Source organism: Oryzias melastigma, linkage group LG24 (assembly GCF_002922805.2).
Source record: "Oryzias melastigma strain HK-1 linkage group LG24, ASM292280v2, whole genome shotgun sequence".
In the NCBI taxonomy this organism is placed as follows: Eukaryota; Metazoa; Chordata; class Actinopteri; order Beloniformes; family Adrianichthyidae; genus Oryzias; species Oryzias melastigma.
This window is the reverse complement of record NC_050535.1, coordinates 4,719,771-4,733,321: the sequence shown is the minus strand read 5'-3', so window position 1 is coordinate 4,733,321 and position 13,551 is coordinate 4,719,771. Positions and strand designations below refer to the sequence as shown.

General features: G+C 36.5%; 1 protein-coding gene across 1 annotated transcript in view; it reads left to right on the top strand.

The window, feature by feature from the left end:
- rngtt (RNA guanylyltransferase and 5'-phosphatase) overlaps positions 1-1,853 on the top strand; it is a 99,434-nt gene extending 97,581 nt beyond the window's left edge. Inside the window, exon 16 of the mRNA XM_024291584.1 lies at positions 1,507-1,853. Within this exon, the coding sequence (XP_024147352.1) occupies positions 1,507-1,667 (161 nt within the window). The 3' untranslated portion in view covers positions 1,668-1,853. The remainder of the gene's footprint in view (positions 1-1,506) is intronic.
- Positions 1,854-13,551: the final 11,698 nt, after the last annotated feature.

The following is a 13,551-nucleotide window of genomic DNA, read 5'->3' as shown; positions in this document are numbered from 1 at the left end:
TAGCGATAAGCTAAAGTTTTTGGGTAATTTGTTATCTACTGAGATTTTTTAGGCTAATTTAGAGTTTAGTTTCTATTTCAGCAACATGCTAACATTTTTGAGTAATTTAGGTTTGCTGAGGAATTTTTGGCTATGTTAGCTTGTAATTAAGCAACGAGCTAGCTTTTTGGCTAATTCGGCATCTACTATTTTTACTCATTTTTACCTACTAAAAGGTAAAAATGCAAAAAAAATCACATTTTGAGAGATACTAGTTTCTTTTTATATTTTTGCTTTTGATCGTGCCAAAAAATAGAAATCATTAATATTCATTTTTTTAATAAAATGGCCATGAATTGTCCCAATTCCTTAAAGGCTATGCGACTCCTTCTAGGTTTTGATCGGTGGAAAACAAGTCCAAATGGCTCTTTTACTGTTAAAGCTTGCCGACCCCTGTACTAGAGTGTCCACATCTCAAACCCTTAGAAAATCTTCGGAGGGATTTGAAAGTCTGTGTTGCCACAAAACATCACAGCTCTAGAGGAGATCTGCATGGAGGAATGGACCAAAATACCAGCAACAGTTTGTGAAGACTTACAGAAAACATTTGAGTGCTGTCATTGTCAAAACACATTAAATTATTGACCAAATACTTATTTTCCATCATATTTTACAAATAAATTATTTAAAAATCAGACATTGTAATTTTCTGGATTTTTCTCTCTCATTTTGTCTCTCATAGTTGATGTTTACCTATGATGAAAGATTATAGACTTCTATCATCTTAAGTGGACAATTGCTGGATGACTGAATACTTTTTTGTCCCACTGTATTTGTCAAATAAAACAAAAAAAATTGTTTGGATCTGAAATGTTCCAATTTAATGACTTAGTAATAAATGTAGTTCATTTAAACAGTAAATTAATAAAAATCCAGGATTTCTCGTCTAAAAGTCCAACATGTCTCGACTTTGCTGCGTCATTCTTTAGAAACAAACGTAAAAAGGAAAAACGGAGCGGCTTCACCTGTACAGTTTTAGTGTTGTGCTTATTCAAAATGTTGACTCGGCTTCGCTGTGCAATGCGCGCCATAAAGGCAGAAATTGAAGCCATAAAAACAAGAGGCTCCAGCGAGAGAAATCTTATTTAAAAATGAAGTGAATGGATTGCAGGAGATTGAAAAGATAGTCCAGAGTTATTGAGCTTTAGTTGGGGGGCTGACTCTGCTGCAGCCTTGGATCAGAGACGGCAAATGCACCTTTTATCTAATATTCAGAAAGATGGGGATGCTGTTCCCTCCGAGCTCATAACACTTAGCTTTCTTTAGCGATTGTAAATAATCATCATCGTGTCGTGGTTGGATCAGGGAGGTTTCTAGGGAGCTGTGTGGGACGAGTTATTTCCAGCCACCCTGGTCACAGGATCAGGGGATGTGACTCAAAAGATGGTTTTAGCTTGAATTTAAATGAATTTATGTATTAAATATGGCTTGTTTTAGCCCTGTCATGATCTTTTTTTTTTTTTACAGCGGTGTGCAAAAGCATCCAAGAACCCGTCACTAAAGAAATCCTTTTGGAGTATCTGGATCGCTGCGCTCAAGGGGCTCAGAACCACAGACGCCCCTCAGACCCAGACTCTCAGCTAATGCCCCCTCCGCCTCCAAAAAGACCCAACCGAGACGCCCCATAGCCTCTGGACCGACCCCCAGTCCCAGCAAACATTTCCAACGTCCCTACAGCAAGAACAGAGAAAGGCTTTTCAAACCGAACCACCATCACTTCATCATCAGCCTGTAAATATCTCAGCGTCAGTGTTACACGTTTGACTTCTTTGTAGCTTTAATTGCCTGTGTTCTTATTAAAATGTTAAGCGTGATGATGGTTAGGTTTATTTTTGTCCTTTTGTTATTCTAAGTATCCACTAATTGGCATTTGTCAACAGCAGCATTATGTCTGCAAATATCACTCGACAGACCGTGTTTATTTTTCTGCCAACTGCTTCCTTAGTTTGATTTGAGAGAGCAGTAAACACCGGCGAACCTCAGCCTGTCTGTCGTACTCGAGCGCTCAGTTTCCCGTCGTAGAAGATGATGGAAGTAGTTAAGGTTCATTGGAGAGTTTCAGACATGAAATCTATTTAAAATTCATAAAATCCTTTTTTATTGCTGTACAAAATGCTTCTGCTGATGGTTTTTGATGTAAAAAGAACTATTTTATTTATACTTGTGTTTTTAAACACAAAACCAAGCAGAATTTAAAAAGTAATCAGAATTTGCATAATTTGTCAAGAGGCAAAATAGGTGTAAATCAATGAAAAAAAGTAAAAATAAACATATCGAGAGCATTTTAACTGGTTTTAAAAATTCTCATATATGCTTACATACTCTAGCTGTTCAAGAGTTCATCAGAGTAACAGCTCAGGGGAAGACGCCGTCTTTCTGGCGTGTGGTTATTAAAGTACACTAGGGCTGCCACAAACAATTATTTTTACTGATTAGTCGACTAATCTTATCGTCCATAAATTACAAATAAACGCACATCTAAACCACCATTAGCTTTAAACTTGAAGTGTTTAAGCTCTATACTAACTAAAAATAAAGACAAGAAAAGTTGCATTACCTGCGATAATGCTAGTGTGAATACTTTTTCCTGGAAGTAGTCGCTGAAGATGCTGAAGCTTTTTGCTAACGATCCAAAAGATTTTTGCAAAACTTTAAATTTGCTAAAAGACTTGAAATTTCGTTAAAGAACTATGAAAGAGCACTGAAATTTCAGAAAAATTTGTAATAAAATTGCTTAATTGTAAGCTAAACTCTAAATTAGCCTAAAAAAACCTCAGTAGATGCTAAATTAGTCTAAAAAAGCTAACTTGTTGCTTAAATAGTAGATAAACTCCAAAATCGCCTAAAATTCCTCAGTAAACTAAATTAATAAAAAACGTTAGCATGTTGCTAAAATATTAGCTAAGCTCCAAATTAGCATAAAAATACCTCAGTAGATGCCAAATTAGCCAAAAAGCTAGCTTGTTGCTTAAATAGTAGATAATCTCCAAAATAACCTAAAATTCCTCAGTAAACTAAATTAGTGAAAAACGTTAGCATGTTGCTAAAATATTAGATAACCTCTAAATTAGCCCAAAAAACCTCAGTAGATGCCAAATTAGTAAAGAAAAAAAAGGAAAAAAAAGAAAAGAAAAAGCTAGCTTTCTTAAATAGTAGGTAAACTCCAAAATAGCCTAAAATTCCTCACTAAACTAACTTGGTAAAGAACATTAGCATGTTGCTAAAATATTAGCTAAGCTCCAAATTAGCATAAAAATACCTCAGTAGATGCCAAATTAGCCAAAAAGCTAGCTTGTTGCTTAAATAGTAGATAAACTCCAAAATAACCTAAAAATCCTTAAATTAGAGAAAAACGTTACCATTTTGGTAAAATATTAGCTAAACTCCAAATTAGCCTATAAAATCCTCAGTAGATGATAAATTAGCAAAATATTTTCTAAAATATTAGCCAATCTCCAAATCTTTTGAAAATTATTATAAAAGATTCAAACATAACCCATGAAAATATTTAAAGGCTTGTTACAAATCAACTGAAATTTGAAGACTTTCTCATTCATCATTTCTTATTCAATATAAACTCTGTGAATACCAAAAGTACAAGTGTTGATGTTCTGAACAAGATGAACATTTTTGATACAAAGATTGCTGAAATCGCTGAAAATGTGTTAAAGTTTTTTGAAAAATGTACGGAAAAGACAATTGAGTGAATCCTAACTGCTTCTCTTTTGAGAGCAGAAGTTTCCTTCAGCAGACATTTCGCTCTGATGGGGTAGAGGTTTTAGGGATGTACAGAAAACATTTAGCACTAATAGTTTACACTAATATTAGCGTAGCTTAGCTTACCAACAATTCCTCTACGGTGTTATCATACTCAGTCACAACGTGCTTCCTTTCCATGTTGCTATGGTACCTGAGACTTCCTAGAACTTCCTGTGACGTCACTACTGACCCGGATTAGCACTACTGCGCATGTGCGTCAAAGACGATGGCAGACGTGGCATTAGAAACGTTCACCGTAGTTTTGAGATTTAAAAAAAATAAATAATCAACTATAAAATTAGTCGTTGGCTGTTTAATTTGGCGACTAATCGTGGCAGTCCTAGCGTACACAAAATCTAAATGGGTCGAATTCAAATAGAATTTTTTTTTCTATTTTTTTTGTAATATTAACATAATCTTAGTTTAAGAAAAGTGACTAGAAATCTTAAATTAAGAGTTCTTGGTGATCCCTTTGGCAGTTTTGTTTTTGTTTTTGTTTTATATTTTGACTTCCAGATTGAAGCTTCCTTATAAATGAAACAAAAATGGGTCTACATGCAGTTCACCTAGCAACCACTAGGGGGCTTCTTATGTAAAAGTTGTAAATATATCAAAATATTTATGCATAGTTGTTTTACCATCTTTTTTTTCTAAATTATTATAGAAGAATAAAGTAATTTTACAAGATCTAAAAGTCATATGTTTTCTTCCTGGTGACGATCAAAAATTTAAACCACATTTAGACTAATCTTTGTGTGCAGTTTTTAAGTTTAAAAATATTTATTTATTTATTTTTACCATTTACCCTTTAACTTAGTAATTTTAGTTCCATACTAATATCTTATAATTGTATTTGCATTTTTTTTGCAACAAATAATAGCTTTTATCTGCAAAAACTACGATGATGATCACATATTTTTTCGAATCGATTCAGTTGATCATTTTACTTCCTGTTTAATTCACACAGATGATCACGAGGAGTTTCAAAGATGCGGCCGTTGTACCCTGAATGTCCTTAGTGCCCTGCTGAAGGGCCCTCCGGCAGCGGCCCCCCGTGTCTCCTGCGTTTGACCCCCCGATCTCCCTGAGAGGCAGCCTAATGAAAATACTCCTCCAATATTCATCATTCCCACTTTGCTGCAATCACCGAGGAAAACCGTGTTGCCTGGAAACCTTTCCGTTGCCAGTTTTCAAGCATTTAAATGACCCCAAAATTAAATATAGTTAAATGAGCGTATTTATTAACTTTTTTATAAATATTTTAAGGAATTTGGATCAAATGAAAGGATTGGATCTTTTTTTAAGATAAATGAATTAAAGGAAGAGTGTGTGTGAATTTTTCCGTGTGGTTCTGACTGCGCCCGAGGCGACTGCTCTCCTTATAGCAGAGGCTGGATGAGCTGCACTTCCAAGGCTCTCTCCCCCCTCTGGCTGCACATGAAAGCCGGATGATTCCCATCAAAGCCGCGCTCACCTTTTTGTCGCGGGGTGACTGCCGCTGAGGCAACACTTTTCCTCATGCGGCAGGTGGAGAAAAACTGCATTTGGATGTTGTTCTGCTCCTGCAGCTACATGATGTTTCCACACAGTTTTTTTATGCGCACAACCTCTCCTGCATTTTTATTGTGTATGTGGGAAGCTTGGAAAACTAAAAAACTGAATCTGGCACATCGATAGCCTTTTTTTTTTTTTTTTTTTTGGGTGTGTTTTCGCCTCTGAGTGCAGGAGTCTGTATGGATCGGGAAATGCAAACACAATCTGTGTGTGTCCTTGCGTGAGCGAAGAGGCTGGAGCAAAGATTACGAGGCTTACTGGCGGCTCAGGTGTTGTCAGTTGGAAACAGCTTGGCTTCTCGGCGATATTGGATCAACAAAAGACGAGTCGCGGGTCATCGCGGCCTCAAAAGGGCCTCCTATTTGAATAATGCAGTTACGCGGCTCGAATCGGAGGCGCCACCGTTGACCGACATGTGTTTTTATCGTGTAGGTGGAGTGGAGTTCATGTCCACTTTGGATTAAAAAAAATCTTTTACAGTCAATTTTGTGGCTTTTAAAACTCACTCCGATCATTTTTTTTATTTATATTTAAAGTCAATCCAATCAGTTGTTAATTAGAAATTTGTGGGCGGAGCTAAGAACCCTCTAGCTTACAGCCAAAACAAAAATGAGCTATTAGCCGCACAGTTTTGAGGAAAACGTCGGATCTGTTTGTATATTTCTGATTCAGAAATACAATTTTGGTCCTGAAAATTAAGTCTTCATTCATGAACTTCATTGCTTCTCACCTGATATTAAATAAATATGTGTAAAAGTCTGTAATGATGGGGTTATTTAGGGCGATTTATCTCCAGGTTCCCCTCTAATCTCCAGAGGGGGGTATCACGCGCCGTGGTGGACCCCAGAGTCCCGGCGCTGCGTCCAGTCCTCATCTGACTGATTTTAATAACAAGCTTTGCTCTTTCTAATGAAGTCAGACAGTCCTGACCCGATTACCCTTCTGAAATTACAAATTTAATTGCATAAATTTTTCAGCTGCTCGATTCCAGGAACAGTGGTAGCGCCGATCTGTTACCACCAGCAGGTAAAGCTCCCGTTCGTATAGAAGGAGGATTGTTCTCCGTCTGCATCAGACGCCGCCGCCGCCGGTGGAGGAGTCGTTCGTAACGGCCATTGTGCTGCAGTGCTCAGGCTGCTGTGTCGTGTCGGTGCACCGCTGCTTCAAAAGCGAAAAAAAAAAGCAGAACCGCTGCTGAATTTTAAAGACTCCCCTCAAGCTGTTTGACGGCCCCTGGAGCCGAGGCCGGACCGCTGGAACAGCAAGGTTACAGACTCGTAAATTCTACCGGTTTTCCTGCCAACTCATGTCATACAAAATATGATATTTTTGTTGAAATATTTTAATGCATTAATTAAAGAAAAAAAGCTAATTATCCTCATTGAACCATGAACTGTAAACAGTTTAGTGAATCACTGAACTAAATATGGTTTGTATGATGAGATATGAATCGTGTTTTTAGGACTTTTTGGTTTTTAATGTTTTTGTATAATTGTTCCTTACAAAGGAACACAACAGGAGTGTCAATGTACACACATGTCATTAAAATGACTACAGTGGCCCTGAAATACAAATCTGTGGTGGCCCACAAGGGTCCCAACGTAGCACTTTACATTTGCAACACAACACAATACAAGTGGTCACAACACAGAAAAATCAACTTACAAGACGGAAAAATTGTCTCACAACATTAAAAATCAGTTAACACGAAAAATTCAAGAAAAAAATCAGAAAAAATCGACTCACTACATGAAAAAAATCAACTCTGAACACAAAATAATCAACTCACAACAAAGACAAATTTGTGCTCAACACAAAAAGAATCAACTCAACACAAAAGAATCAACTCAACACAAAAAAATAATCTCCCAACACAAAAAACCAACTCACAACATGAAAAAACAACCGCAACAAAGAGGGTCACAACCCTTTAATTAACAAAACAACATAAGTCATAGCATGAAAAACATTAACCCACAACACAGAGGGTCACAAAACTTTAAGTTTGCAACACAACACACTACAATTAGTCAAAAATCACATCACAAAAAAACTCAACTTAACAAGACTCTGTGACTTCACGTGTAGAGATTTATCTCTGAAATGATCTCTGGGCTTAAGAGCTGAATCTGTTTCAGGTTTAGTGATTTGTTGTGATTTGCCCTTCAAGGCCACCGTACTTTACGAACAACTAAACAGATGTTCAAGAAACGACTAACTTTGCAGCACAGATCAATCTTTTATTCCAATAAACCTTTAAGAACTTTTCGTCTTTTGGTGAATGTATATTTTTGTTGTTTTCTCATCACTGTTTTTGTTTTACATCCATTAAGTTTAATGCATTCGTGGTGTAATTTTCTTTCTTTTCTGAGTTTGCTGTTTTTCCTGAACCTTGCAGTCTTGCCCGATTTGACCTCAAAGCTTTTAAAGACGAAACTTTAAGCACAAACAGGCAGTTTTCTGTTTTTTTTTTCATTATGACTCCTCTTTTGTTTGAATCCACAAAGCAGTTCAGCTCACAGGAGAAAGTAGTTTACCATAAATGCAGCTTCTCTTTTACCAATGAGTCCTCCGTGGCCATAGGTCAAGGTAGGAACATAGACTGATGAAACAAATGAGAAATTGATGTCTTCGCCTTCCAGCTCAGCTTTCTCTTCACCTCATCGGATTAGTTTGGAGGCGTTGCTGCATTAGTCTGTCCTTCTCACTCTGCTGCGCTCTCATTTGGAAAAAGAACACACAGAACTTCACCTCCTTCCTAATCTGGAGCTGCCAGTCCACCTTTTTCCGTGGAGATGCTGATTCTCCTCCTGCATGGGAGCTTTAGCCGCAGTCCAGTGGAAGTCTTAGTTTAAAGAAGCCAAATGGCAGCATCTCTATAACGGGTAGATGGGATTTTACAAAGTAAAAGCCTTCTTTGAATTCATCGAGAACTTCTGCCTGTTTTCCAGTTCTCTCTGCACTTCATTCTGATTGGCTACCGGATCCAGGTAATCAGCTGTAAGAAGAGCTGGAACATAGGCAGATCTTGAGGATCAGGATTGGGCAACTTGTAGAATTTGGACAAAATATATTTTATGGAGAGTAAAATATTGAACATTTAAGGTTTAAGTTGATTTATTCTGGAATAATATTCCTGCATTTTTATTATTCATAATTATGTAAAAAGTTTAAAGCTTTAAGAATTGGCTTCTGTTAGCTTTTTGGACTATTTTGGCATTTACTAAAAAAAATTTTAGGCTGTTTTGGAGTTTAGGTAATATTTCAGCTTCATGCTAGCTGTTTTGGCTAATTTAGGTTTTTTTTCAGTTTACCTATTTTTTAGCTATATGCTAGCTGTTTTAGCTAACCTAAGTTTTTTTTAAATAGGCTAATTTGGCATTTAGCTAATATTTTAGCTGGCTATCAGCTTCAGTGTTTTTAGCTGTTAGCTTTAGCATTTTTAGCTATCAGCTTCAGCATCTTCACTTGTTAACTTCAGCATTTTTAGCCATGAGCTTCAGCGTTTTCACCTATCAATTTCAGCATCTTCCGCTATCAGCACTACCATCTTTAGCGACCAAATTCAGCTTACAGCATTCACATTAGCATTATCGCAGGTAATGCTATATATCTAGTTCATAATAATGTTAAAAAGTTACAGTTTTAAAGTTTTAAAAATTAGTTTTAGAGTGTTCATTAAATGTTTATCCTGTTCGGCCTGCGATGTCTGGTGTGTTTTGGATTTTGACCCCCTGTGCGATTGAGTTTAACACACCTGCTCTATAGCATCAATGAAAGGTGATGTACCAGGACTGTTAAAGAATTATCTTATCCAAGTCTACAGCCAGATGGAGGTTGGGGTGCGAGACGAGCCAGATGCGAGGTCCACTCCCAAGGAGAGGAGCACAGACGAGCCTCCTGGAATCTGAAACAACACATGAATCACACTGCACCAAACAGAGGCATAGAGAACTAAATATAAAGTGGTAAATAGAACAAGAGACACATTAATTAAACACGTAAATATCAGAAGTACCATGTGAAAACCCAGTGTGTTCAGCATAAATACCCAGTCTGTACCATGAAGTATGAACCAAAATAGTACCACATAAGAACACAGTAAGTACTCAGTAGGTACAACCAAATTACCACTTAAATACCCTGTAAGTACTCTCTTGCTTTTTCAGGTAAGTTATATTTTGAAATTTATTATATTAAAGTACAGGAAGAACTTTATAAGTAGATTTTTAGTAAAACTACCCACTATTATCCTCTTTTGATCCATTTTTTTAGCATTTTCAGCAGTCTTTAAATTATTATTATGCTGTTTTTATGCATTTTTTTTCCTAAATATTGTTTTCTAGGACATAGTTTCTGCAGAGCGGTAGTAGTTCATTAGAAATTTGTATCTGGAATCTTTCCCACTCCCCCCAGAGTAGAGTGGGAAAGAAGTACAACACATGAATCACACTGCACCAAATCTAAATACCCTGTGCAGAGCAGCCCCGCCCCTTTCCCCCTCCCCTAAACTGAGAGCTTTCTTACCTCCAACCTAAATATAAACTGTGCAACAAAAATACAGTTTTGAGGCAGATGCCAGAATCTGGATGCTTGTGGCCCATCCAGCATATTTTCTCCACCACAAATAAGTTATTTTTTCAAACTACATTAATTCATCTGCTCCTGATTAACATGATTTGAATAAAGAAATACTCAGAAATGCAGATTTAAGCTTAACTTTCTTAATATATGTCCTCCATCTTCAGAAAAATGATGCAAAAACGTTAAAAACACACAAAAAAAACTATTTTACCGTAACATTTATCAGTTATTTATTTCTAAATGTGTAAATTTAAAGTGTTATCTTTGTATTTAATTGTGACTTTCAGTCACTTTCATAGTAACGAACCATTTTCTTACTTTTACAGCGTCCTCCAGTCCAGTACAAATATTTGTGGTTGCCGCTATGTTTGTGTCTGTTTGTCTTCAGATCCTCTACATGCCTTAATCCCCGCAGATGTTCGGCATAATTGTATAGGCTAAACCACTGACTGTCTCACCCTGACTGGTTTTCACAGATTTGTGGTTTTTGATACTCAAAGAAGCTCTGGAGCGTTTCTGAGATGAAGAAATTGGATTTGGTGTGCGTAAAGAAAAAAAAGAAAAGAGGAGGGAGCAGCTTTTGTTAAAGCAAAAGTAATTTTTCAGGTGATCTGCAGGACTGAACTGCTGCTGCCTGTAGAAAAGATAGAGGGCAAGAGAAAATCTCAGAGGGAATATTCCATAACTTTTTTTTTTTTGGTAGTTGATGCAGTCTCATTTTTCCAGACTTCATTGGATTCAGGGAAACAGAGATAGTGTGGAGTTGTTGGTGTGTGGAGCCTTAAAGGAAATAAAAGTATGAGGGGGGACTTGTAATCTCAGAGCTGACAAAGGAGAAGCTTTTTTAACTCACAACCACTCAAAATACTGATGAAATTTGCGTACATTATTGATATGCGTCTGCTGCCCTCAACAATTATGTCTCCACTCCAGATTGGCTTCTATTATATTCTGCTTTTATGCGGCACACATACAGTCTGTAAAACAAAATGCACAACAGAAGGAGTCGTAACAAATCGCCTAATTTTCCCCTCAATCAGTGGAACTAAATGAACTCCTCGCTGCGGCGTGTCAGCATCACTCCTCAGCAAAGGACTTCACTTAATCTGGCTGATGGGCAGAGGAAGAGGTGGACGTGAACAAGCCGCTCGTCCATCACGCCGCCACGCCGAGACAAATGAGACAAGCGTCCGTGGTCACGTTTACGCTCCGTTTAAACCTGACATCTCTGGGAAGGTTTTCCTGTTTTCTGAATGATGTTTGAGACGAATCTGTTAACACAGAGCGGGAAAATGGAGGAGGGGTTGTTTTAAATCACGCAGACCGGTTTAATAAGCTCGCAAACGGAATGGATCGCCAAAACTAAGAAAAATGTCTTCAATTTTGAGCTTGACATGCGAGGAGGAGGCGGCGCAGGTGTTCAGCGGGAGTCTTTATTTAGATAAACTTATTGGCATTGCAGGAGAAGTTTCTGAACAGATGAATAATCAGGGCATCATTTTCTAAATTACATCTATTTTTTGCAGCTTCCAATATTTTGTTCTCAATATTATTTATAAATTTTGGCTTGAATTGTTTTTTATGTGCATGATTGTGTTCTGGCATCATTTGTAGTTTATTTCATAAAGCTGGAATAATCTAAAACATGATTCAGTGAGTCGTAAACTGGAGTCAGGTAAACCTTTATTTACTCCAGAAGTCCCTCATCCTCCCTACACTTTACCGAAACACCCCCTTAAAAAAATCTTACCCCTTTGCAAGATTTTATTTAAATGAGCAAAAATCAAGTCGTTTTTCTAAAAACTATGAATGTTTTTCAATTGAAATACTTTCTTGATAAGATTATTTTTTCTTGCCAGACACCAAATAAGATTTTTTTGTATTTTTACTTTCCTAAAATTCAATTTTTGCTGTACTAATTTCTTGTCATATCCTGACAAATACTGAGATGTATTTTGAAATATGTGCAATAATACAATACTAATCTAATTTTGAAATGGTATTCAACTAAAATCTGATTTAAATGAGCAAAAAAGTTGATAAAAACCGGAAATTCAGGGCTGCTATCTCTTGCACATTGCAAGTAATTTGTCTTTTTCTCCTGTATTTGTGCTAATTGTATGATGAGCAAAACTGGTACACATGAGAAATGTTGTCGTGCACACAAGAAAGTACAGATCCGCTAAATCAGGAGTGTCAAACTCAATCACACTGGGGGCCAAAATCCAAGTCACACCTTTAGTCGCGGGCCAAACAGGATAAACATTTAATGAACACTCTAAAACTAATTATTAAATTATTATTAAATTATTAAAACTTTAAAAGTGTAACTTTTTAACATAATTATGAACTAGATATATAGCATTGACTGCAATAATGTTGTAAGCTGAATTTGGCTGCTGAAAATGCTAGTGCTGATAGCTGAAAATGCTGAAATTGATAACCAGCTAAAATATCATTAGCTAAATGCATAGTTGCCTAAAAAACTTAACAAAATCTTCGGTCAGTGAAAACAGCTAGCATGTAGCTGAAAAATAGCTCAACTTTGGAATAGCCCAAAAAACTCAAAACAATCAAATATTAGCCAAAACTGCTAGCATGTAAATATTAGCCCAACTCCCCAACAGCCAAAAAAATTATTTTTTTTAAAAAAAGAGCCTAAATTAGCCAAAATGGCTGCCATGTAAACATTAGCCTAAATCTAAAACGGCCAAAATAACTTAAAAAAAAAAAAACTAAATCAGCCAAAACAGCTAGCATGAAGCTGAAATATTAGCTAAAAATAGAATTTTTAAAACTTTATAACCACAAATTTTTAATATAACTATGAATAATAAAAAGACAGATTTATTATTCAAGAGTAAATGAACTTTAAATAACTTTAAATACTTTATTTTCCATAAAAATATATTTTGCCAAAATTTTACAAAGTTACAAATAAGCGCAATATAACATCCGACCATTAATAACAATAAAATGAATTGATCTGGAGGGCCGGATAGAATTACACAGAGGGCCAGATTCGGCCCCCGGGCCTTGACTTTGACACATGTGGTCTCAATGGACATGAAAGTTTTTTTGTTTTTTTTTAAATTAGTACCTGTTTCTCGTGAGCACAAGAAACTAACTGGTGCAACCAATAAACTTTCTAGTTCAGAGCCCCTAAAAGGACATAAAAACTTCTGAGTATGAGAAACAAACTAGTACACACACTATTTTTTCTCGTGTACATTAGAAAATAGTTTCTAAAGTGACATAAAAGTTAAATAAAAAATGAGTATTTTTTTCTTGTGCGCTCGACAAAGTATCTGGTGCACACGAGAAACAAACTGGTGCATACAAGAACCTTTCTTGAGAAAGTACAGGGGCCCTAAAGGGACATAAAACTAAAAAAAAAATGAAAAAAAGTACTGGTTTCTTATGAGCATAGGAAACTAAGGAGTGCCCACAAGAAACTTTTGTGTGCATACGAGGAAGTACAGAGCCCCTAAAGGGACAAAAAGGGGAAAAATAGATGTTTCTTGTGAGCAGGAGAACCAAAGTGATGGTATGAGAAACTTTCTCGTGCACACAAGAAAGAATGATGCCCCTAAAGGGATATAGAAGTGTAAAAAA